Genomic DNA, 23620 nt, shown 5'->3' on the forward strand with positions numbered 1-23620 from the left:
TAGGGATAGCTCAAGGGACTGTGATTGAGACAGAGTGCAAGTGATGCATAGCTTCAGCTATGATGTTCGTGACTGAATTCTTGACATGTTTTACTATCTTGTAACCCTGAGCTGTGTTGGTAAACTTACCGTCGAACAACTCTGCAGATAGTATCACTTTAATATTACCTTTTGCCACTGGAACAGTAAACGCGAAGCTGTAAACTTGCAGATGATGGGCTCTAAAATATAGCTTTAGAGATAAATCGTGTATGTATAAAGCAATATACTTTAACAGAAGGAATAATATATTTGATAATGAAGGGAATCAGGTGTCACACTAAAAGTTCTACTACTGTAATTTCCACGATTTTTGCTTGTTTTAGCACATCTTGGAAGGATCTGCAATAAAGCTAATTTTTGTACACTCTGTTCATTGTCTGTTCACAGTCATGTGGTTTGCAATATTTCCACACAGACATTACTTATTTGATGTCCGTCATAACTCCAGCATTTGATGTAGCTGTTCTGACTCATGGATGAGTTAATGTTCTTTAGGAGATTGAAAATGGGTTCCTTTCACATTTGAGTTCCTTATTTGAGCATCTTTCAAAAAGACAGTTTTGTGGTGGTCATTTCTCTGTGCCTATAGGGATGGTGTGAGAAAAGTGTATGATGGGTGCATACTGTATGATTGAGGTGTGTGTCTGTGACTCAGCTGTCATTGTCTGTTGAAAGAGGCTGTAAATCCAACTCCAGACACGCTTTCTGTTAATGGGCTTTTTATGCCTGGTGTAAATGACAAAAGGTATGAAGTTTATGGTTTCTTTTAAATATATGCACATACATACTCACACAGAATTAACATCACCTATGTTCTGCTTGAGTCTAAACATGATGACACAAAGTGTTTCTCATATGGCGTTCTTCTGATAAGAAATGTTTACATTTTTTAAGAGCCAAGATAGTCTTTTACAATTGCTATATCATTGTTATGGCTCCTATGTGTCTTGGTTAAAAATGAGAGATTTTATGGAGTAATTCGTGTGCACATAACTAAAGTGAGAATTGTACTGAGTATAAACATATAATCATTTGTTTGAGAAGAGAAAAGTACTTATCAACAATATGTATCATGGGTGCATATTACTGTCATTAAATTTAAAATGCATTTATTTTTCAAAAAAGAAAAAAAATCTCAGTGCACATTTATAACAATAATCATAATGTTCTCTTTGTGCCATTTTCCATTAAATGACTTTTATGACTTGCAAATTATAGCATTCTTTTGTGTTATCTTTATTTAACACAGCATCCCAAATTTTGAAATTAGGCTTGTAGAATTGCACGCAGTATCGTAAAAAGGGCAAATTGTTGGAAAGCTTTTGCAGAAAATCTGCTAATGCTCTGAATTTAAAGCAAGTTTGGTGCATTAAGGTAAATTTACACACCATTTGGCACATGAAATTTTCATGTGGTCTGCCAGTGAATTGTACTGCTGGTATTTCCATTGAGTTTTGTGAAGCGATAGAAAGACTCCGTTTCTTTCTCACTTATTTTTGCTTTTTTTCTTACTAATACACTGGGGAAAACATTTTTTGAAACCCTGCTGAATTTGTAAGTTTGTTCACTTACAAAGAAATGAACAGTCTGTGGAGATACAGAATATCAACCAAAAATTGATTTATATAGCATTGATTGAAATAAGTATTTGTTCTCCAAGCAAATAATAACTGAATATTTGTTAGCAAGCACAACAGTAAGACGCTGCTTATAGTTGGTCGCCAGGTTTGCACACATCTGACGAGGGGTTTTGTCACTTTCCTTGGCTTTCTAAATCCTTTTAGTTTCTTAGCTGCCGTTTGGCAACTTGAAGCTCCCTCCACAGATTTTCCATAGGATTGAGATCTGGAGCTAGGCCACTCCATGACTTTAATTTGCTTCTTTAGCCACTCTTTGCCTTGGTGTTATGTTTTGAAGACCTATTCACAACCCATGTTCAGTCTTCTGGCTAAAGGAAGGAAGTTCTTATCCAAGATTTTACACTGCATTGGCCCCTCGGTGCAGTAAAGTCATCATGTACCCTTAGGAGAAACATAGCCTCAAAGCTTAATGTTTCCACCAACGTTCTTGACTGTGGGGATAGTATGCATTTCTCTTCCTCAACACATAGCAGGTTGAGTTGCCAAAAAGCTTGATTTTGGTTTCATCTGATGCAGCACGTTCTCCAAAACATTCTCTGAATCATTCAGATGCTCAATACCATGCCATGTGCGTTATCAAGCAGATTTGCAGATTTCAGTCCATTACAGCGTAGTGTGTTACCAGTGGTGTTCTTGAGGACTGTAGTGCCTTTTGATCATTAACAAACTCCTATATAGTTTTACGCTGCACCCCGTCACCTTTTTTGTGATCTTCATCCCTTTATGAGGCAAGATCTTGCATGTAGCTCCAGACTGAGGGCAACTGATGGTCATTTTATATTTCTTCCATTTCCAAATAATCGCACCAACAGTTGTCACTTTCTCACCAGTTTCTTGCTTACAGTCTCGTAGCCTGTTCCAGCCTCGTGTAAGTCTACAGTCTTGTCCCTGACATTCTTTGACAACGCTTTGGTCTTGCCCATTGTGTTGGAGAGGTGGGAATAGATGAAATTGATTCTGTGGATAGGTGTGCTTTATACACATAACAAGCTGAGATCAGGAGTGTCTGTAATTGATTGTGTGGTTGAATGTTATGTGCGTCACACGGGCATAGAGACAGTTTTTGGGAGCCAGAATTCTGGTTGGGTTGAAGTGCATCAAATCCTTATTTCACTCCATGACATGCAACTTTTATATAATGTGTTTTTTCTGGATTTCTTTTTTCATATTCTGTCTCTATAAATTAAAATAAAACTACAATAAAAATTAGACTGTTCAACCTTAAAATATTTCCCCAACTGTATATATAATTATTGTGTTAATTTTTTTTAGTTGCAAAAAGGTTTTTGGTTGACTTTTTTCTTTATCCAAGCTGCCATATCTCCAATTACTTGCAAAAAGACTTGTTTTTTGCACAAGTGAAGGACTGATTTGGCGAATGATGAAATGAATGGATGAATGATCTTGTGTCTGACTGGGTCCATTAGATCTTTCAAAATCTTTGCATTGTGCACTTTGTTTCCATAGCAACTTCAGACTTCTCTGCAGAAATACTAGTTAAAGGACAAAGAGTAGATACCTCCTTATATGTAGTACTTGTTTTTATATTAAAAAAAACAGGTGACAGTGACAACTGCCATCTTAGCTGATGAGTTTGATGTTTTTTTAAGGTGATGATTGATCATTGCAGCTACAGCAAGCTTTCAAAAGCTGGTACCCAAAGAAAGTGGCTTGACATACAGCTAACTGCTAAAAAAGCCTTGACATTTTCTTAGTGAAAAGATAATAAAAGATTTCAAAGTTCACAGAGATGTTAAATATATATGCTAAACCTATAAAAATGTCTTTTATCTGCAAGATTGTGCTTTGTCTTTGGCATAACATCAATTACTATTGTAGCATCCTAAGTAAAACCTTGTTGTTCTGTCTTTAAGGTCACAGAGAATGAAAAGAAAGTTGCTGGGAGAAAAGAGAAGAAGGAGGCGGTACAAACACCACCTCCTGTCATCATGTTCCCAGGGTCCGGTCACAACATCACCAAGGGTCTACGAAGACAGAAGAGGGACTGGGTAATCCCACCAATCAATGTGGCTGAAAATTCTCGAGGACCGTTCCCTCAGATGCTTGTCAGTGTAAGTGACAGATTTGATTGGCCGCATCGCTGATGTGTTCTTAATTTACAGCTGGGATTTCTTGAGGGCATTTAACAAGTAAGGCTGATTGGGGATATGTGTAATGGATGGTGATAAATAACAGAAATACATTAGCATAACTAGTTTGTTTGCCACATCCTTGCAGATGATTATGCTGTGTTCCCCTGATGCAGCTACAGCCACAATGCCTTACGGTATTTAAACAGCCCTGATTGACCCTGAGAAGTTTTCCCCTTAGACACCGAGCAGGCTCGGCTAAACAGCAAACTCTTGCACACTGTGAGGTCCCATAGGGTTACAGTGAAGCTAATGATTGTTTATTCCTTTTTTATGCATCTTTTCTGTCCTTTATCAGGTTATTTCAGAAAGGTTGCTTAAGGTTCAGTTCTATTTTTATAACTGTATAACAATGCAATTTGTCACAGAAGTTTTAGTGAAGCCTCTTGTTTGATATGAGAAGAAAGCATGAAATCCTGCCATTCTCAAAGTCAAAAGAGTAGAACAGTATTTCTTTTCTTCTGTGCCCTAATAGGCACATTAGTCTATTGGTTTAGAACTTCCTGTAAATAAAGCAACAGTGTCCTCGTTTAGCGTTCAAAATCAGAATTTGTCAACAATTACAGATGGAAAATGTCATTTCTGTAAAACCTTTTCCTTTTTTGATGAGGCTATAATTATACGCTATATATAAGTGCTGCATGTTGAAGGTTAAAGGCTGAGCCCGCACACCTGTCGAATAAATTATTAAATAAATGTTTAACTTGCTGTGCAAAGGCTTGAGTTGCAGGAGGTTTAAAATTCAGGGATTCTGTCACAACAGAATGTGTGGTTTGACTCGCTCATAGGCAAGCTCTCGACTTTAAGATTGCGGTGCGTGCTGTAATTCATCAAAAAACATTCCACAAGACTGCTGCTTTATTCGCTCCTGCTTCTTTCCTTCTCTCTTTATCTGGAATATCTAGCCATCAGCTTTTCCTTGCTGTTTACAAAACTCTCATAGTTTATCTCTTTGGGGTTAAAAATTGTGCGAAAGAAGCATATTTTTCCTATTGTTTCTATTCTTTGTTTTTCAACTGGGTTTCATCCAGTCCCCAGGGAAAAGCCTGGGGAGCTACTAGAAGGAAACTTTTTTATTCATTCTTTTTTTTCTTCCATAGTGAAACAAAAACATCAAGTCAAAGAGGAAGGAGTTTGTAAGTCTGTGTTTTGGAGTGAGTGCCTCTACAGCTGGAGTGTGTCCCATCAGCCTGGCACAGTGTGGCGTTCTCATCTGAGCCTGCTGAGCCCATGAGTAGTGCTACACCAGCAATAAACTGGCCAGACAGTTCTTCTATTTCCATGAGCTGGTCAGAACCAGAGAGAGACAGAGGAGATGGGGAGGGGAAAAGAGAGAGAGGGTATCAAAGGAACATTTGGAAGCATAGTTTGCAGCCAAACACAATTCACTTTGTGCGGTAAATAGGTCCGTCAGGGGCTAGTGGATTGCTGAGAGCTGAGCGTTTCGAGCAGAGGAGAAGTGATGCGTGTTGATGCCTCTGTTGGACTCTCAAGCTCCCGTCTTTCTCTTTAATGATGACTGGAGGGCAGGAAAGGCCATACTGAGAGCTAGAGATTTTAACAAGGACACAGGGGTGGATGGCATGGGGATAATTTTGCCATACTTTTTGTTTATCTGCTTAGTCCTTTCTAATAACCTACTTTGTCCTCTGTTGAGAATTCGGGCTTTTATGCATCTGTTTCTTTTCCCTCAAAACAACAAAAAAATGAAGCAAAAATGCATATTTTATTCAATAAAAAAAGGTCTCGAAGCAGCGCTTGGAGTCTTTCGGTCGCCCTTCAGTTGCACCATTACTCAGTGTTCTGTGCACTATGGCTGTGTGATGCTACTTCTAATGGTCTGTGAAGTCAGTCTCTTTCCTAATGGGCTGTTCTGTCATCCAACACAGCACTGAGTGACATGCAGGCAGTGGCCTTCCCGACCATCCTAGTACTTTTCTCCCTGCCCTGGCCGAGTTGCCATCAGTCGGACAGGTGGGGTGACAGCAGCCCTCACCTGTATCTCTGCAGGTCTACAGCGCTGTCACTTTGATCACGCTAGCACACGATTGGGCAGGTGTCAGGACAGAGCCCCTACTGATTGGCCTCGCAGCTCGCAGCCTGACATGGCTCGAGGGAAATGTTGACTGCATAGGCAAAGTTATGGCAGAACTGTTCTCCTATCGGTCTCTAAAGTCAAGGCAGTGACAGTGGAATGTTATTGACTGAATTTTATTAATAGCAGTGCTGAGATGACGGCTTCAGAACCCTGCACTCCCCTACTGTACATCAAGTTGTTGTGTACATGATATCACTCTGTGGTTGAATGTTAGACCTTATCAACCTCTAGTGTCAGAGTTGTGAGACTGAATGTAGCTATTCTTCCTTTGCCGATAATGGCCAGTAGTGCTTCCTTACAACAAATGGGCATGAGCGCTGCCTAACTTGTAACAAAAGGATAAAATGGAAGGCTAGCAAAGAGAGCAACTGAAAGGATACAGAAATACTGTTAGCACTGTTCTAGACAAAACAAAGAGATCCAAAAAGCCTATAACAAAGAGCGAGCAGAGTAATTTTTCACAATAAACAGGTGTTCTCTGTCGTTTCTTTCTTCTATGGCCAAACTTCCATCAATAGTATGTAAGGGACATTGATTTTTCACAGGGGCTTTTTGAAACCTTTCATTGATTCACACACTTCTCCTACAGCAGAGCGGCATCGATTTTTTTTTTTGCTTGGGTAAATAAAGACTCAGCGTAACCACCCAATTCCCCCCAAATCCCTTATTCGCCCCAACAATTGCTTAACCCCACCATTAGAACAACCATCAGCTAAATAAATGAAGAAACCCCTGATGAAACAACAGCATAGATAAAGAGTAAGACCATTTATGATTAAATGTCTGAAATGTTTGGGGGGTTTTTTGTTGTTGTTGTTGTACTGCTGCCAGTTGAAAATAGCAAAGAGTATAAACACTGGTTTTGTCAGACAGGCAAGGTTTTAGTACCACAATGAAAATATATTTTTATCCAGTATCTTAAACCTGAAGTCTCTGCAGTGATCCAGTGACAGGTGCTGTCACCTAGGTTAGACCCTCTTGGTCAGCTTGGCCCTTTCTGTGTGGTTCTGCCTTGTTGGACTTCTTTCGTCAAAAGACATTCATTTTTTTCCACTTATCCAATTCAGGCTCACAAACAGGCCGAAGCCTATCACAGCTGCCATAGGGCAAAGAGTAGGGTGCACCCTGAACACATAGAGACAGACAACCATTGGCACTTACACCCAGGGCCAAGAATTACCAATTAACCTAACATGCATGCATTTTGACCATGAGGGGGAGTCAGAGTCCCCAGAGAGAACCTACACACAGGCAGTGAGAGAACCAGCTGGTGGTTTTAAACCCAGGACTTTCTTGTGCTGAGACAACGGTGGTAACCTCCGCACCACTGTGCTGTCTGGTTGAAGACATAGGTTAAGTTGACTGGCGCTTCTAAATTGTCGGTGGATGTGAGTTAGATATTACTTAAAGTGCATAGAAGAAAGCGTATGTCAAGATGTGGCTTGCAGTTTGATGGACATTGGTCACTAAGATTTTAAACTCCTTTATAAATGCCAGTCCAGATAGTGACAGTGATCACACAAATATTGTTGCTGCATTCTTGACTAGTGTTAAAACATAGTGGGCCTTTTTTAAAAGATTGTTATCCTTCTCTTTTTCATCAGATACTTTGTAGACTTTTTCACCATAGCTTTTGTTGTACTGTAAGTTGCTATCCTTACTGCCTTTATCACTACAGTTGTTCCTCTCTTCAGCTCCAGCAAATCAATCATTCCTGTCTGACATAAAGCGCATCACGGTTGAGATGCCAGGGTGGGTATGTCACCACAGGCAGCAGATTTAAAACCGTGCTCCTGGGAAATAGAGATTTTTTACTTGTCGCTGATAGGCTTAATCAGCATTGTGTGAACTCAGATCGCAAAGGCATGAATGTAAAGGCAGTCAATTTGCATAGAAAACTTCCACACTTGAGCTTTAACATAGTAGACACAAATAAAGAACAGTGAGGTTTTGTTTTGCTTTTTTTTCCCTGGACATGTTCTGGATTTGTGTGGACTAAAATGAGAAATGACAGCTTGTGTGAATTAGCACGCTATGGAGGTGAGGCACGCACTGTCACCTTTGGCTGGACTTCTCTCATTTTTCTTCAATGCTGCCGTCTTTAAACTCTCAGCCTCATAATAAAAAGCATTTTTCAAAATATGATCAAAAGATGGAGTCAGGAAATAAAAGCCTGTGATGAGAATGTAATCAAGTAATCGTGCATCAGAACGTCAACATCACTGGTGTCAGGGCAGATGTGGTCACACCCCAAGACAGTCTGTAGTTATCCTTGTCCTCACTCTTCTCTCCCCCTTTCAGCGTCTCTCACTTTTTCAATCCTTTTCTAACCTCCACAGCTCTGGGTAATATTCTAGTGTTTTGTTTAGTGGAGATATTGTTTCGAGAGAGAAGACATTTATTTTGCGAGCTGGACTCAGGGATGTGAAAAGAGTGCAATTTCAGCTAAACTGTTGTTTTTATTGGATAATATTTCTTTGGAAGAAAATTTTTCTGTCTGCTGGCTCTCCTTCAGACAAAGAAGCCAGATATTCCGATAAAGTGCGGTTGCATCCCTTAGTAACCACAGACATTATATTGACAGGAATACCATGGTGAGAAAGAGCAGCGAGGAGAACAATAAGCCAAACAGATGGACTCTTGTCTTCAGTCACCGATATGATCAGAAAGCCTTTTATTGGACATCATAGTTGATTTGTCATTTGTTTCAGTATTGATTGTAGGTATTTATTTCCTGCTAGTAGATTTAGACCCTGTAAGTTAAACGCTGACAAAATACTGACATTTGTATCAGATTGTCTGTGTGTTGCAGTGCATCTGGTTATGTTTATTGCACTCGCTGCAGCACCTGTGCTCCATTTTCTACATCTCTCTCTATGGAGCGTGTTGAGAAGCGTTTTTCGAGCAGAATGAGAGAACTCCCCATCGCACCCCACCCCCGAGGTGTCTGCTTTCTCTGCGTACATTTACCAGTGATTAATGACTGCTCCGCTTCACTAACAGACACAGCAACAACAACAACACCACCAGAAAAACAGACAGAAAAAAGAAAGGAATCTTAAAGAAAATGAGGGACAAAAAGTAGGGACTGTTCCTCACTGTATAAGTGAGCTGGAGCTAATTGCACTGGCGAATAGATGGGTGGATATGACTGAGAGAGAAGGGAAACAGAAAGAGGGACTGTAGGGCTAGACCCGGATCAGAGGCATGTCTGTGTTTAGGTCTAACAGATTTCCTGGAGAACTGCTGTTCACAGCCTCTTCCCTTGAGTCTAATGAAGCCTTCTGGCACTTGCCACCCCACCACCCGGCCAACACCAGCACTGCACCGCTCCAGTCTTCCCCCTTCATCTTCGCTCCCTCCCTCCTGCCGAGACATATGCTCACAAACACACACACATTCAATCACAAACAAACGTACGGATGCATACACAGGCACAGAGAAGAATTACTTGTCCTACACAGAAAGCAAACAAAGGATCAGTAAAGCGCATGTGCTGCGCTCTTGCCTTTGTATATGCTCATTGTTTGGGGTTTTGTTTGGTCGCATTTCGGCTTTATCCCTGAACAAAGAGAAGGGAAAGCAAAGCCAGAAAAACAGGACTCCATCTTGTTTTTTTTTTCAACCTAGTCCACCAGAAAAAAAACCACAGGATGGTGAAACACAGGGATGCAAGTATTTAAGGATCACAGCCCAATCCAGAGCTTGGCCACTAGGAAACCACATTGGTCCCCATATGGAATGATTTATAAAAGTTGAAATGCAGAGGCTAAATGAATTCAGGCTGCAAAAACATTCAAATTTGTGGCTACAATAATTCCATCAAATACATGAAAAGTATGTGCACAGCTGTATATGTACTGAAGCATTTTATGTTTGCGTGCCATGTTTTGTCTTTTATTATTCCATTGTTCTGATGCATCTACAGTATAAAGTCTGCTAAAGCCTTTAGCAGACACACACACACACACACACACACACACACACACACACACATTCTATCAAGCTGGGGAAGAAAAGAAAGAAACAATAAATGTTTTTCTGATAAGGGTGGCCCTCCTACAGAGTATTAAGTGGAAAGAAAAGGCAGCAGCCTCAGTCCAGGGTGGAGAGCACGAACAGTCATGTCAGCATTTCATTTGTGCTCATTTGTCTTTACGCTGTAACACATCTTGGCCTGTTTTAAACTCTCATCTTTTTTGTTTGATTTCACCTCCCCGAGAATTCACACGAGGTATTTCCTTTCCAAACCCCAGCTGTGAATTTTCTTCCAGCACAAACATCCAGTGTTTGGTGACATTGAAGATCATTTTGCTAGAAATACAGTTTGATATTTTCTCATGCTCTTCTTTTCGCTTTGCTCTTTAGAGAATTGCTCCAAGGATGGAAATGGCACTCAGCTGGTTGGCCTGTCTGCCACTTTAGTGATTGATCGATCCACCACTTTGGTCCAGACTTGAACATACCATTACTACTGGATGGATTATCATCAAATTTTATGCAGTCATTCATGGCCCTCAGACAAGCTTATTGATTTTGGTGATCCTCTGACTTTTATTTTTGGATTGTTATTTTTTAAATAAAATATCTCAAACTATTCTCCCTGATTGCCAGAACAAGCTTTTACATCTCCCCGGGATAGATTGAAAAGCCTTTCATCTCGTAACCTTTCTTGTTGTGCCATCGTTTCCATTATAGTTCATCCACTACTTTGCCATAAATACTGTACATCATATTCCTTTCAGCGTCCTCCTTTCTATTTGCGTTCAGTGCTAATTGGCCAATTTGATTACACATTAAAATAAGGTTCATTACTCAAACACCCAAAGTGCTGTGTGTGCATGTCTTGGTAAACAATTTATCTTATTTACTTAATAAAAAAATGATCATCGCAAATATTAACTCATCTGCTCGTGCACAGCTACATCAACCTTGGGTCAGGCAAAGGTAAATTGGAAGCATTCAGATATAATTCATCCTTTTATTATTTTTTTCAATGAGCTCATATGACATCTGGGACGAAGCTGGATATCGAGTTATGATGGCACGAGTAAAACACCAAAGAAAGTTGAAAGTGCTTTACATTGTTTCTCCTGCTAATGGAGTCTTTGCGATGGAAGAACACCCTCACTGCTGTCTTTTTTGACAGGTCAAATCATTAATGAAACATTTGACCATAAAAGCAATTTGACGATCTTCTGAATAGCATGAGATCTCAATGCTATTTAAAAAGGGGTGAGCACCTACAGTCACATTAATATCTTATGCAAGGAGGTAGTGGAGGACAAACGTGAACTATGAAGAGAAAAGCTTTAAAGATTCTTTAACAGAACCATTTCAGTATGCTTACTTATGATTCCGGTTTCTCATGAATAATTCCCGACATTCCTCAGAGACTCCCACTCTTTGTACAGTAGTCTTGTTTTGGCACCTTGTGAACTTCATTTCCTTTCCTCTAGTGAAATTAGTGCAATCAATGTAATTACATTTATCAGCACCAGGAAATTGAATCTTCTACAGTGTTCTGGTATTGACTGGAAAACTAATTGTTACTACATTTGTGTATTTGTCAACAGCATTTGGCCTTTGTTTCATCCTCTGCTTAGTAAAGTGAGACTGAAATGTAATTTTCACTGTTTAATATCTCATTATTTTTAAATTAGTGGCGTGAAGTCCTGGTAAACATGTTCATCAGGCATACTCAGCGGGGTTTATTTTTCAAGAGAAAATTTTCCAGCCGTGGCCTTGTTGCACACAACGAGGCCCAGAGCAGCTACTACTAAGGCTTAGCTGTGAAAAAAAACAAAACAAACAACAACACAAAACCTCCACCTAAGCCACCCACTCACTCTTGCACACGCACAAACAGCAGACACAAAAACACACACACACACATATTCACAACCCCAATGTATTCCTCTCTGATATGACATCAGGCAGCACCAGGCAGGCTCCCTCCTGGGTTCAGTTGGTGTTAAATTAAACAGTAAATCATCTCACCAAAAGACACAAGAGTTATGTGTGAGTCAAGGGCAACAGTTCTAGGCTCTTTAATAGGAGATGAGGAGGACTTTATGAAGGAGATAAATAACAGCTTAACAAACAGCCTCTGTCTGGTCCCCTGGAGGTTGGCCTCGGCGACCCTGTGGATCAGTAGGATGAAGGAGAGCCAAGATTCTGTATTTCTCTAAAGACATGAAAAAATAATGAGGAGTAAAATTGGAAGAAAGATATTCAGAAGGGGACACGAGGCGGTGGGGACCAGTAATGAAGTGTTGGGGACAAAGGGTGGGTGCGATTGTTGGTCTTATGAGGCAAGGTCAGTCGAATGGAAAGGACAGGTTGACAGACAGGCTGGCAGTAGAGCAGAAAGGAAGTTACAGAGAGAATCACGCATGCAGACAAGTGGGTCAAGCCGGCAGACAGATGAAGACAAAAGACATGCAGATGCAGACATGGCAGTTGTCCCGTCAGGTGATGCTTTTCCCCCCACCTCAGCTCAGTTATGTCGGCATGTTTTCCCAAGAGACAGACATTACGAAATAAAATCAGATTCATCATAAAGCAGCAGCTTTTACAGGGAATGAAGAAAGGAGTAATAGTGAGGAGAAAACGTCCTTGGGCATGTTACTGAATTGAACTGAAAACGCTTTGGGATGCAAGTCATGCGATGTAATATTCTTATCTTATTTAATGTGCTCGTATTTTTCCATTTCCTCATATTTAACTCTTTTTTTTCCCCCCGAAAGTAAAATGTGAAGGAAATCAAAATTGAGGCCTGCACAAGAATAATCTGATCCCATTTACTTTGTCACTTACAATAAAAGGTTTCAGTCAGAACCTTTTCATGGAAGCATAATAGATACTGTCATGGGATGATCTTGTTTTTGTACAGAGGCAACTGTGCACACAGACAAGATCACAAACAGACACACACAAAGACCTGGTACAAGTAAGAAAACGTGGCTGTGTATGCTTGTAATAAAATTGCTCACAGTTCAGTAAAATCCCCCACAACCTCTCAAGATGAAATAGCTCCTATGATAAACAGTTTAGCACCAGACCAAAAAAAAGTTTCCAGGTTTATCATTGTGTTTCACTTGTAAGTATCACTGGGCAGTACACCCTGATGATCCTTATACATTTTTATTTGTTTTTGATTTCCAGGAGAAGAGAACATTTACTCCTTTGGCTCTATAAAAGATTTAACGCCTCACATTGTTCATAAAACCGCAATGTCATTGATGCATAGCGCTTTGCACAGCGCCTTGCATCACGGCGTATAGCAGCTGAGCTTGCTGGTGCATTTCCAAATTTTCAGAAATGCTTTCCTGATAACTTCCGGGAAAAGAAAGAGGTTTGGAGAAAGTGGCCTCCGTGGCTCTAAACTGTTTTCTGATTTTTATCAATCAAGGACTGACAGTCCTGCTGCTTGTCAAAAAAACTAAATCCTCTTGTACACCAGCCATCTGTAAGTCATCCTTATGGTACACGTGCTGTGCTCATGCACCAGCAAAAACCCACAAGCACGGATCCGCAGACACACATGGCTGTACAAACACACACACACACCTCTTCACTCTTCCAAGGTTCATTTGTCAAGATGACAGCTGGACTCTTGCTGAGGAGAGGTTTGCCAGGCAGAATCCCTCGCTTACTTAGTGGGAGCCAGAACATCCTGGGAAACATTCTGACACACAGAGGCTGCAGAGCCATCGTGTATGCGTCTTTGTCTTTGCATGCATGTATGTGTAAATGCGCAACTTTTCAAAACGCCCAGCAGCACCATTGCAAGGTCCAGCCCCTCTTCAGTTTCTGCCTGTGCTTGGCAGGGGCAGACTTGGCAGGGAGCAGCACATTTTGTCAGGCTTCCAGTCAACATCAAAAGTGCATACTGCTCCCGCCTCTACCTGAACACCTTTCCTCTTTTGCCTTTTTACTCACAGCTGTTTACCTGTTTACCTTATGATATCTCCAAAGGGTTTCTCCCCGTAGGCTGGAAGGAATGTACTGTAAGCGTTTTCTTCCAAACAGCCCTTCAGCAAAAGTCCACTAGAAATGCATCCATGCAGTGATGTAACTGGGTGTTTCTTTGACAGAGAAAATTCAAGACAAATTTCTCGCGGCATATGTTCCCACAAAGGTCGCATGTCTGGTCGTCGGGGAAAATTCCGTCCGCTTTCTCACAGCATGTATATATTTTACCAGACGGTTGTCCAATCATACAAGTTCTGGCAACTTCTCTGCACTTACTGTTTCCAGGTTTCTAGCCAAAAGGGCTCATGTTCTGCTACCAAGTTCTGCTGATGCAGTGAGTTCACAGCCACTTTTATTTTCTCTCCCTTTTTCTCACTCTCCTCACTCTTTCTTTCCTCCATTTTCCCTCTAGTCTGCATTTCTCTCTCTTCACTGCTGCCTGATGGATTTAGAAAGTGAGAGGAAGAAGGAAGGAGAAGGGATGTGAGAAAGTGGTCTGTGTATGGTGGACAGTGCAAAAACTGTATGTGCGTGCGTATGGATGGAGGTTGGGAGGGGGGCAGTAATGACTGGGAAAAGTGCAGTGGCAGCAGATTTTGTGCCACTGTTATTCTCTCTCTCTCTCTCTCTCTCTCTCTCTCTCTCTCTCTCTCTCTCTCTCTATCTTATAAGCCTCCGACGCTCTTTACTCTAATTACCCAGATTGGGTTTCCTGGGGATAAAGAGACGAGGCAGGAAAAGGGAGTTACAGGGGGTCCTTGATATTGTCCTTGTCAAAGCCTAGGGGAGCGACTGGAGAAGTCATTCATGCATCCATCACACTCCCAATTTTACAATTTAATCAATCTTCTAATGAAAGAGAGGGCCAGAGATAGAGAGAAGGAGAGGGAGAGGGGTTACAGTGAGATAGCAGCCCTCACACTCTCACCCCTCTAAACCAAAGCTAAGGGGTGCGGCCACTCTTTGTCTGCCACTACAATGGCTGCCTTATTTTCATTCTCCCAGCCTGGAAGAGGAGAGTGAGGAGGGCGAGTCATTCCATTGTTACCTCTAGGGAGAATAGCACCTCTAATTTGCCATAAGCCTTCACTATTAAAGACCAGACTCTTTTCACACTGCAATAATTGGAAAAGTCATTCACTGCTTAACTTCTATTACTCCATGTTATTTTCACTAATGCGGAGGAAGGTCTTTTAATAATCTTACCTGCGTCACTTCTAGCTATCATTCAAATAACACAAAAGCACCCAGAGCACCCACTATCTCTCCATTTCATTCTCTCACATACTGAAATAGACAACTGCACTGGGTAAATCTGTGATTGCATCTTTCTGGTCTTCTGTCCTCTCTGTGCCTTCCATAAATCTGCCTTTATATGGTTTATAGCTGTGTTAGGAAAGTTAAAAAGCAACTGTTTTGTGTCACCCATTTTTAAAAAGAAATCACCGTCTTCGGTCACAGGTCATGATAAAATCATATCATAGTACAAAAAAGTCTGGTTAAATGTCCACGGACATCCTGGGGTGCCGGTTTTGCTCAGTGTGTTGAGTGGGCAGCCACATGCCATACGGCTGAGACTGTCCAGCCCGGGTTCGAGTCCGACCCACGGACCTTTGGCGCGCGTCTTCCCCTTTCTCTCTCTGCCCCCGCTTTCCTATCCTTTCTTCACTGTGTCTGTCAAATAAAGCTGAAAAAGGCCACAAAAAATGTTCATGGCCATCCAACAATAGTAGGAGAAAAAGCTCATAGGTAAAAAGACTTACATATAATGTAGCTAAACCACAATCAAGTGCTACCAGATTTAACAAACTCAGCGAGTCAAAGACATATTTCAAACAGGAACAGGTACGTCTTTTCATGCAGACTGCATTCAGTCCTCGCCAACTAATGAATACAAAATGATATTAAGCTCGTGTTTTATGTTTAAAGGTGTAAGTGCATTTTCGAAAATCCCAAATTCAGACCAAGATACCCAACATCACTCCTGTCCTGCCTTTTGAAGAGATACAATGCTCAACATCAAAGTCTGAGCAGAAGTCTGTGTTTTAAAAAGGCCACAGGAAAGCTCTTAATGCAGACACTTTCCTGACTCACAGCAAAACACACAAGGTGCCTTTTTATCTCGGAGCGTGCACCAGAGTGCATTTGACAGATGGCGTGTGTATGTGAAATGCAATGCCACCTAAAAACCTTTCTCTTGTAGAGGCTCTTTCTCTTCAGTGTTAACCAGTCTATTTGTGACCTGTTGACCAATCCCTACATTTCTTGTGTGCCTGTTAGGCTTTACTGTCCTGTTGAAGGAGTGTATCTCTCTCTTTGTTCCTATTGGCATTTGTGTTTGGAGTAGCAATCCCTGTTTGTTGGGCTTTAGAGCTGTGAAAGGCCCGCCTTTCAGCTCTTTAGGGGTTTGCTGTGACTTTACTGTCTGCTAGTGACAGACTGTTTCTACTGTCCTGCTGCTCACTGAACCAGCGTCATCCGTTGAAATACCAGTGGACTACAGAGCACCTAACTGACACGCTCGTGACAGGCCTGTGTGTGTTTGTGTGTTTCTTTACACTTGTGTATAGCTACAGGGGTTTGCTGTGGATGATTTTCTTTTACATAGCATATCAAAGTGGCAGAATTTCATTTTGATGTATTTCATGACTCAAATTCAGTGCTGCTTTTTACAAGTTCATTGTTTTTGTTATTTATTTTTTTAATGTTTATTTAGTGTATGTATTTTATATACAATTGTAAAATCATTTACACTTTATTAGGAACACTTTGCTAGTACCTGGTTGGACCCCTCTTTGTCTTCACAACTGTCTGCATTGCACTGTGGCATTTAAATGACACTTATTTGGTATTCAGGGGCCCAATTTGTGCCATGAAATATTACCCCCACACCATCAAACCATCACCAGCCTGAGTCGCTAACACGAGTCAGAATGGATTTCTGTTTGAATGTTGTTTATGGTGAATTCTGACCTGATCAGCCAAATGTTGCAGCAGAAATCGAGACTCATGTTTTTCCATTCGTCTGTAGTCAAAATTTGGTGAACTCTGAAAACTGCAGTTTCCTGTTCTTAACTGACAGGAGTGGCATCAGGTGTGTTCTTCTGCTGCTGTAGCCCATCTGCTTCAAGCTTAAGGTGTAGTGCTGTCAAAGATGCTCTTCTGCATACCTTGTTTCCAGAAAGGATAATTGAGTTACTGCAGCCTTCCTATCAGCTTGAAGCAGTGCGTCCATTCTCTTGTGACCTCTGACACCAATGAGGCATTTTCTTCCAGAGAACTACTGATACTAGATATTTTCTCTTTTGCAGACCATTCTCTGTAAACCCAAAAGATGGTTGTTTGGGCAAAGTCCCGGTAGTTGAGGACACCATGTACTCAGACCAGCCCATTCCTTTATGTTAATGAGCAGTCAAACAGATGTACCAAAGTGGCTGGTGAGTGTGTAACAGATTATAGACCCTGAATACTTGCATTGCTAGTACCACTGAATAACTCATTCAAGGTATACTTTTTGTTTACTTGTTTTCTAAAACTTGGTGACTTTTCATTCCTCTAAAAAATCAAATAATTTTTTGAGACGTTCATAATTCCAGCATATTTGCTTTTTGAAGCTAGCAGGATGATATCATTCTTAAAGCTGCGAGACAATTCATATCAAAGCAACACCTTCCTTTTAATGTGTTTGAAGTCGAATATTTCATTCAGCCGAATGCAAAAGGATTTCGTCTGACACTGATTTTATTGACAGTTATTACTGTGGGTAATGTTTTTTATGTATGCCCCCATCCTCAGGCATGAAAAGTGACACTAGACTACACATCTGATATAACTTCCAATGTATGCCGTGTGCTTCAGTAAATGGAACTGAAGAAGGTATTATGAAACTAAGGATGTTCCCAATTAACAAACTGCTGCTGCTGCTGCTTCCAATGCAGATGAAATCCAAGTTATTTTGCAGTGGTTATTGTTTTACTGAATGCTATAAGTATAGATAGAGAAAATGTAGCCGAGGTCATTACTCAAACTAAAAGAAAATAACCAACTTCAAGCATACAGAAGGATCTTTGTAATTTCTGTGATAATTCACAAAGCTTAAAGATGTTATAGCAAAGCAAGTGGTAATTACAATTCTCCATACATGTTAACCTGCACATTATGGTAATTCCTGCCCATATTTTAAAATCTAATATTATAACACAATATTAAAAATCCCATATGTACCCATGGCTTTCTTTAGGGTTTGTTCAAAAAATTAAAATGTACTGAAGTAAATCGATGTCACCCCTTTCATGTCAGACAGCTGTCATAAAGCTCCTCGATTGTCAATTAATTTGTCATTTATGTTACTAGTATCTTGTGGCCGCAGACCAATATTGTCACTGAAAGCTGTGCTTATTTCAATCTTACTAGAAAACTCCAGCTAAACTGCTAGTATTTGACGGTAAACTGATGGGAGGGCAGGGTGTGAGGCAAGTTGCTGCTGACTGTGCTTTCACTGCTCTAAAATCGGTTTCTAACCATGCTTTGTGTAGGAACACAGCTAGCATTAGCAAGTGAATAGGCTTCAGTGGTTTAGCGTCATAACAGAGAAGTTTCCTGTTGCTAACCCTGTTTGGTCAACATGTGTGATACAGAGAAGATGGGGCATGTTTTATTTCTCCTTTTACTTAAGGAATTGCTTGAAAAATTCTTCCACTACTTGTAATTTTCATCTAATAATAAACAATTGTTGGTAGTATACGTAGATATTTATTTAACTGTAGTGGTAATAAGATTTTACAGTTCTTCATGATTCACAATTAAATGCACAGACTTTACATACAGGTGAACTTCTTGCACTGAGATAGGTTAAATTATTTGATAGATCACAGAATAGAGTATAGCAGGTTTGAAGCTAGACCATCATACTTCATAATTCAGAAGGAGCAAGTTATCAAAAAGCCTGCAGTATGTTATTTTAAAATGCTGGACGGTGGATAAATATTGAAACAAAGGACTTGTCAGTCTCCTGTCTCATGGTTTTTGGATTTGTTGTTGACTTTAACAACTGTATTTGTTAACAACAACATCTGTTAACTACAACATCACTGATTTATCACACGTGTGTAGGATATGTTCCCATGTGTCAGAGGGAATAACAAAGGACACCATGAAAAATTAAATATGGGATTAGTTGGTCCTGAAGCCTCCAGGTATTTTACCTATTTGGAAATCATTGCAAAACTGAGTGGGGTATTGGAATGCACCCCGATATCAAACAGATGGGGCCTGAGCCACATGACCTCCTCTCCTCCCTGGAGACCTGGAAAGAAGACAGACTACACAAACACACAGGCTGCAAATATCAAACACCACTCACACATAAAGGAGAAAGTAAACAAACAGAGGGACAAGGATAGCATGCATACAAGGAGCAGAGAGACGCTAGAGGAGGCTGAATTTCTTTGAGGACCAAAGTCCAAATCCAAAAGACTCAGGAATGAGGCACCAATAGCTAAGGAAGCGGGAGGCCAGCACAGAGAAGAAAATATTACATTAAACAACACCGTGAATAAAATGTCTATTGTCTCATAATTTTCTGTTTTACTAACATACCATCTTTGCTGTTTGTGTAAAAAGTACCCGATTTAAATCTTTAATCTTCCTTTCTGCTAGTCACATTTCCAAGTGACTTCAACTTTTTTTTATATTGGCAGAAAGACTGCAAACTGAAAGTGTACTGCATCATCAGGGTCTGTGTACACGGTAAATTTTATTTGGAGCCCTAAGCCTCTGCATGTTTCTCTCCTTTGTTTACTTATGTCACTTTGCTCCTAATCTGCCATGGTGAGAGTTGCGTGGGCTGGTGAAAAGCCTCAATGCTCTTAAACACTGGTACTGCGCAAAGCAGTGAAGTTGTCTGCTACCTGAGTTTGAACTAAAAACTCCTTCAAACCAGAGTAACCGAGACTTGCTACACTAATTCAAACTATGCTTAGCACTGTGGTATGGTTTTAGAGTTTGTAGAATAGTGTAAAGTATTACACAGCATGAAATATAATAATGGTAAATTTAACAATTAAACAGCAATCACTCAACTTCCACTTAGATGTATTCTTTGATAGATGATGGTGAAATCTGGTTTCCTGTTGGATTCAGCACAACTGGTAGATTTGTTTTAACTTTATATTAAGACAGTGGTTAGATGGGAGTGTAATGTATGGAATATTCCAGTGGGAAATAAATAGCAGTCTTTGAACATAAAAAAAGACAAGCCTAATTTCTCTATATTAAAATGAGTAAAGAACATGGTAGATAAAACACCAACAGCTCAAACAAAAACGTGTCAGCCAGAAACGTACTTTTTTATCAGTGGAGTGAAAAAAATGACATAGCAGTTTCAATTTCCTGTAAGATGAGGTTATGAGTCATGCATTAAAATGATTCTAAATACACCAAAATGAAAAACATGAAAACTGTTTACTCAGCTTACCAAGATATAGCCTTTGTTAATGGGTCATAGACAGAATCTGTCATTTTCGATAGTTTGTATTCAAGCTAATTTCCAAAGACAATAACTAACTGCTGCCACTGCCACAAGATGGCAGTAATTTACAGGATGGATGCAAACAAGCACCATGAGATGAGCACAGATGTTGAGGTTTCACTTTGGTACATTTTTATTCATGTCAGTTTTTATATGTCGCTGGGCAAGCACTGTTTGCCTTGCTTGCCCTAACTAAAGGTCTGTGAGTTAAACTGATATTGAATTTATTTGTTTCTTTCTGCCTGCAAGTGACTCCATTACTCCACTTTCTATTACTTTGTGCTCAGAAACAAGCAGTGACAGAATTATGTACATTTTTAACTTGATGCCTAATGTGTTCAAAGTGGAAGCTAGATAAAATTTATGTAAAGTTAAGAGGTCATTTAGATGTGAGCGTACTACAGGAATTAATGTAATAAGCCACTTCACACATTTGAGGTTATAAGGAGCACTAAATACAATCAGAATGCATTACAATGCATTACAATATAGAACCTTTATTCTATTCATTTCACTTAATAAGTTTTTTTTAAACTTCTGCTTTTCTATTTCTACATGTCATCTTTAGGTTGTGTAGATGACACTTCCACAGAGTTGAGGTTTAATCTGTATTTTTTAGCAGTTTTGTTACCTAATTAATGTGTTTTTGACACTGTAGGAGTAAGTGTTACTTAATTGTGTAAACCATATTCAACAGTATCTCCATTATGTATAGTTATCATTCCGACTAACTGAGCTATCCATTTCATAAGGTGTGTTCATAATCTTGCATAGTATAGATCATATAATTTTTTATTTTTTTGTGGTTGGATTCAAATATTCTTTAGGATATACTCTACGTCACCATTAATAATAGTCTTATGTATTTGTGCAGTGACATATAGTCATAAGTAGTACTAGTTGGATACTTTTTAAATGTGATAGTTAATTTTTAAGCTAGAATTCATTCATCTGCACCCTGTGGTGGTAGAATGGCACTTTTGTGTTAATCATTCTCTTCTCTTCATCTTCTCTGTTTTCCCCGAAGACTCGGTGGCATGATAATTTCTCATTTGATTCAGTTTTGCCTGGCAGAAGGGAGCTAAGCTCACTGATAAGATCTCCTTAAGAACCAGACATGTTGTCAGTAATGAAGGGAATTGCTTTGATCCGTCGACAAATAGGTCATTTAGACAGTGTCTGGTTTCTGATGCCGGATGATACAGTCATGACTCTCTCTCTTGTTCTCTCCCCGTCGCTGCCTCTTTCTCTCGCCGATATCACTTTGCTGGGAATTTCTCGACTAGTCTCTCTCTTGCAGAAAAACTTGCATAGGCATTTAACACAAACTGCCAAGACAACAGAGGAAAGAACCAAGGAAAAGAACAAAAAAGACAAAGAATGAACTGAAAAATAGTTTTGGATTATTATTGACACTCCAAAAACTAAATCCATTCAATATTTAATATTGAATAGTGTGTGAGTTTGTATGTTTATGCGTGAGTGTTTCTGTATGAGGTACAAGATAGTAAGTGTAGCAAGATGAGAAAAGAGTTTCTCCTCTTTTCATTAAGTAAACTAGAAAGAATTTATACAGTTATGAGAAGCTCTTTGTGTTCATTTCATGTCGTGCTTTTTTCAACACATTCCCTCCTCTTCTGATGTAAAATGGCAGAATGACAGTGAGAGCTGTTTGCAAGTGAGATGACATCTCGCCTATCACAATATTCTGGGATAGAAATAGGGGAATGATAACATACTTGGAAGAATCTCTGGTATCCCTGAAGACGTTTCGCTAGCCCCAGTATTGTAAGAAAAATCACATTTTCTTTTAACTTGGGTCTCATTAATTAGGAATGCATGAATTTTTCTCAAATAGGGTAACACGTACTCATTGCCTTCATTATATGCAGACCAATCAACTTAGCCTGCATAGTAACCCTCAAAAGGCCTATACTAAGCCAGGAGTCCAAAAATTGAAAGCAAAAGAATTTTCAAGTCTAAACCTTTCTTGAGATCATTAGCTGGCATAAACAAAATGTTTGAGCAGTGGAGAAAACACAATTGTTCATGCTTGAATCCTCAAATGTATGCCCATGCAACCATGCACAAATATTTGGTAGAAACAGATGAGGATAAGGACTCTGGCGTCATCCCTCAACAGTCTTAAACGTGTCTACGTGAACGTTGTGGGCGGGAAAGCTAATTGGTTGGAATGACTGTGGAAACATGCAGCTGAATCCCTGTCTCCACCCCAAGCAGGACGACTTGGAAACGGGTGGGAAATCAGGGGGGCGTGGAAAACCCAAATGGAATTATGGAGAGCTATCACTTCCTAACTGGTGAGGATTTATACACCACTGCCAAGGCCAACGGATTGAAGTAATTTCATTTTTCATGCATGGCTTCTGTCCCCACAGAGACCTGAAGCAAAGAGAGAGAGAGTGATGAGAGAGTACAGCAGAGGGGAGAGATGAGAGGAAAGAGAAGTGGAGATGAGAAAGAGTGACTTAAAAAGGAGAAGGGAAGGCAGAGAAAAAGAGAGACAAGGAGAGGGGAGGAGAAAAGGGGGTGAATTGAGAGGGGAAGCACTTTGGCAGTCAGATGTGTAATAATTGCTTGTATTTTCTAATGCGACAGGAGAGGTATAGCAGTCTGCGTGCTGCAGTGTCTTTTTGCTTTGGCTGTACTAGAGGGTAATGACAGTACATTGAGAGTTCAACTAAGCTGCTAGCTGGATATTTGTTAGTTTGTGGGTGTTTAACGGCTAGAGTTTCTTTGAAGTAATAGCAGTCAATGCCTGCAGCTCGTTAATTATCATAGCTGTCAGCAGTAATTCACTGAGATATGTGCAAAGCATTCTGACGTTCTCCTCCTCCTATTCCCTAAAGAAAGCACACACACGTACATGCATGCACAAATAGAATTAGTAGGCTGTTATGACAGTGCTTCTCGCATTAGAGGGAAACTGTCTATAACTGATCACATTTGTTTGATTAGAAAGACACACCTCGACCGGATTCTTCAACCAGAAAGCAGAGGATAATGTTAATGCGGATATAGAGGAACGGAACGGGAAAAGTTCTAATAACAGCTTCGATAATGGTGACAGGTTTTTATTCTACCTGTCGTAAGAGTCAGGATGACATCTGCCTAATACTTTGTGTCCTTCCCTTGTCCTTGTTAGTTGCTCCAGCTATTTTCT

The 23620-nt window shown here is 40.1% G+C and overlaps 1 protein-coding gene across 1 annotated transcript in view; it reads left to right on the forward strand.

Moving 5' to 3' along the window:
* The window catches only part of LOC134618339 (cadherin-4-like), a 234670-nt gene that overhangs the window by 163160 nt on the left and 47890 nt on the right, over positions 1 to 23620 (forward strand). Inside the window, exon 5 of the mRNA XM_063463709.1 lies at positions 3557 to 3754. Coding sequence (XP_063319779.1) covers positions 3557 to 3754 — 198 coding nt within the window. The remainder of the gene's footprint in view (positions 1 to 3556; positions 3755 to 23620) is intronic.

This window comes from Pelmatolapia mariae, linkage group LG20, assembly GCF_036321145.2.
Source record: "Pelmatolapia mariae isolate MD_Pm_ZW linkage group LG20, Pm_UMD_F_2, whole genome shotgun sequence".
Taxonomy (NCBI): domain Eukaryota; kingdom Metazoa; phylum Chordata; class Actinopteri; order Cichliformes; family Cichlidae; genus Pelmatolapia; species Pelmatolapia mariae.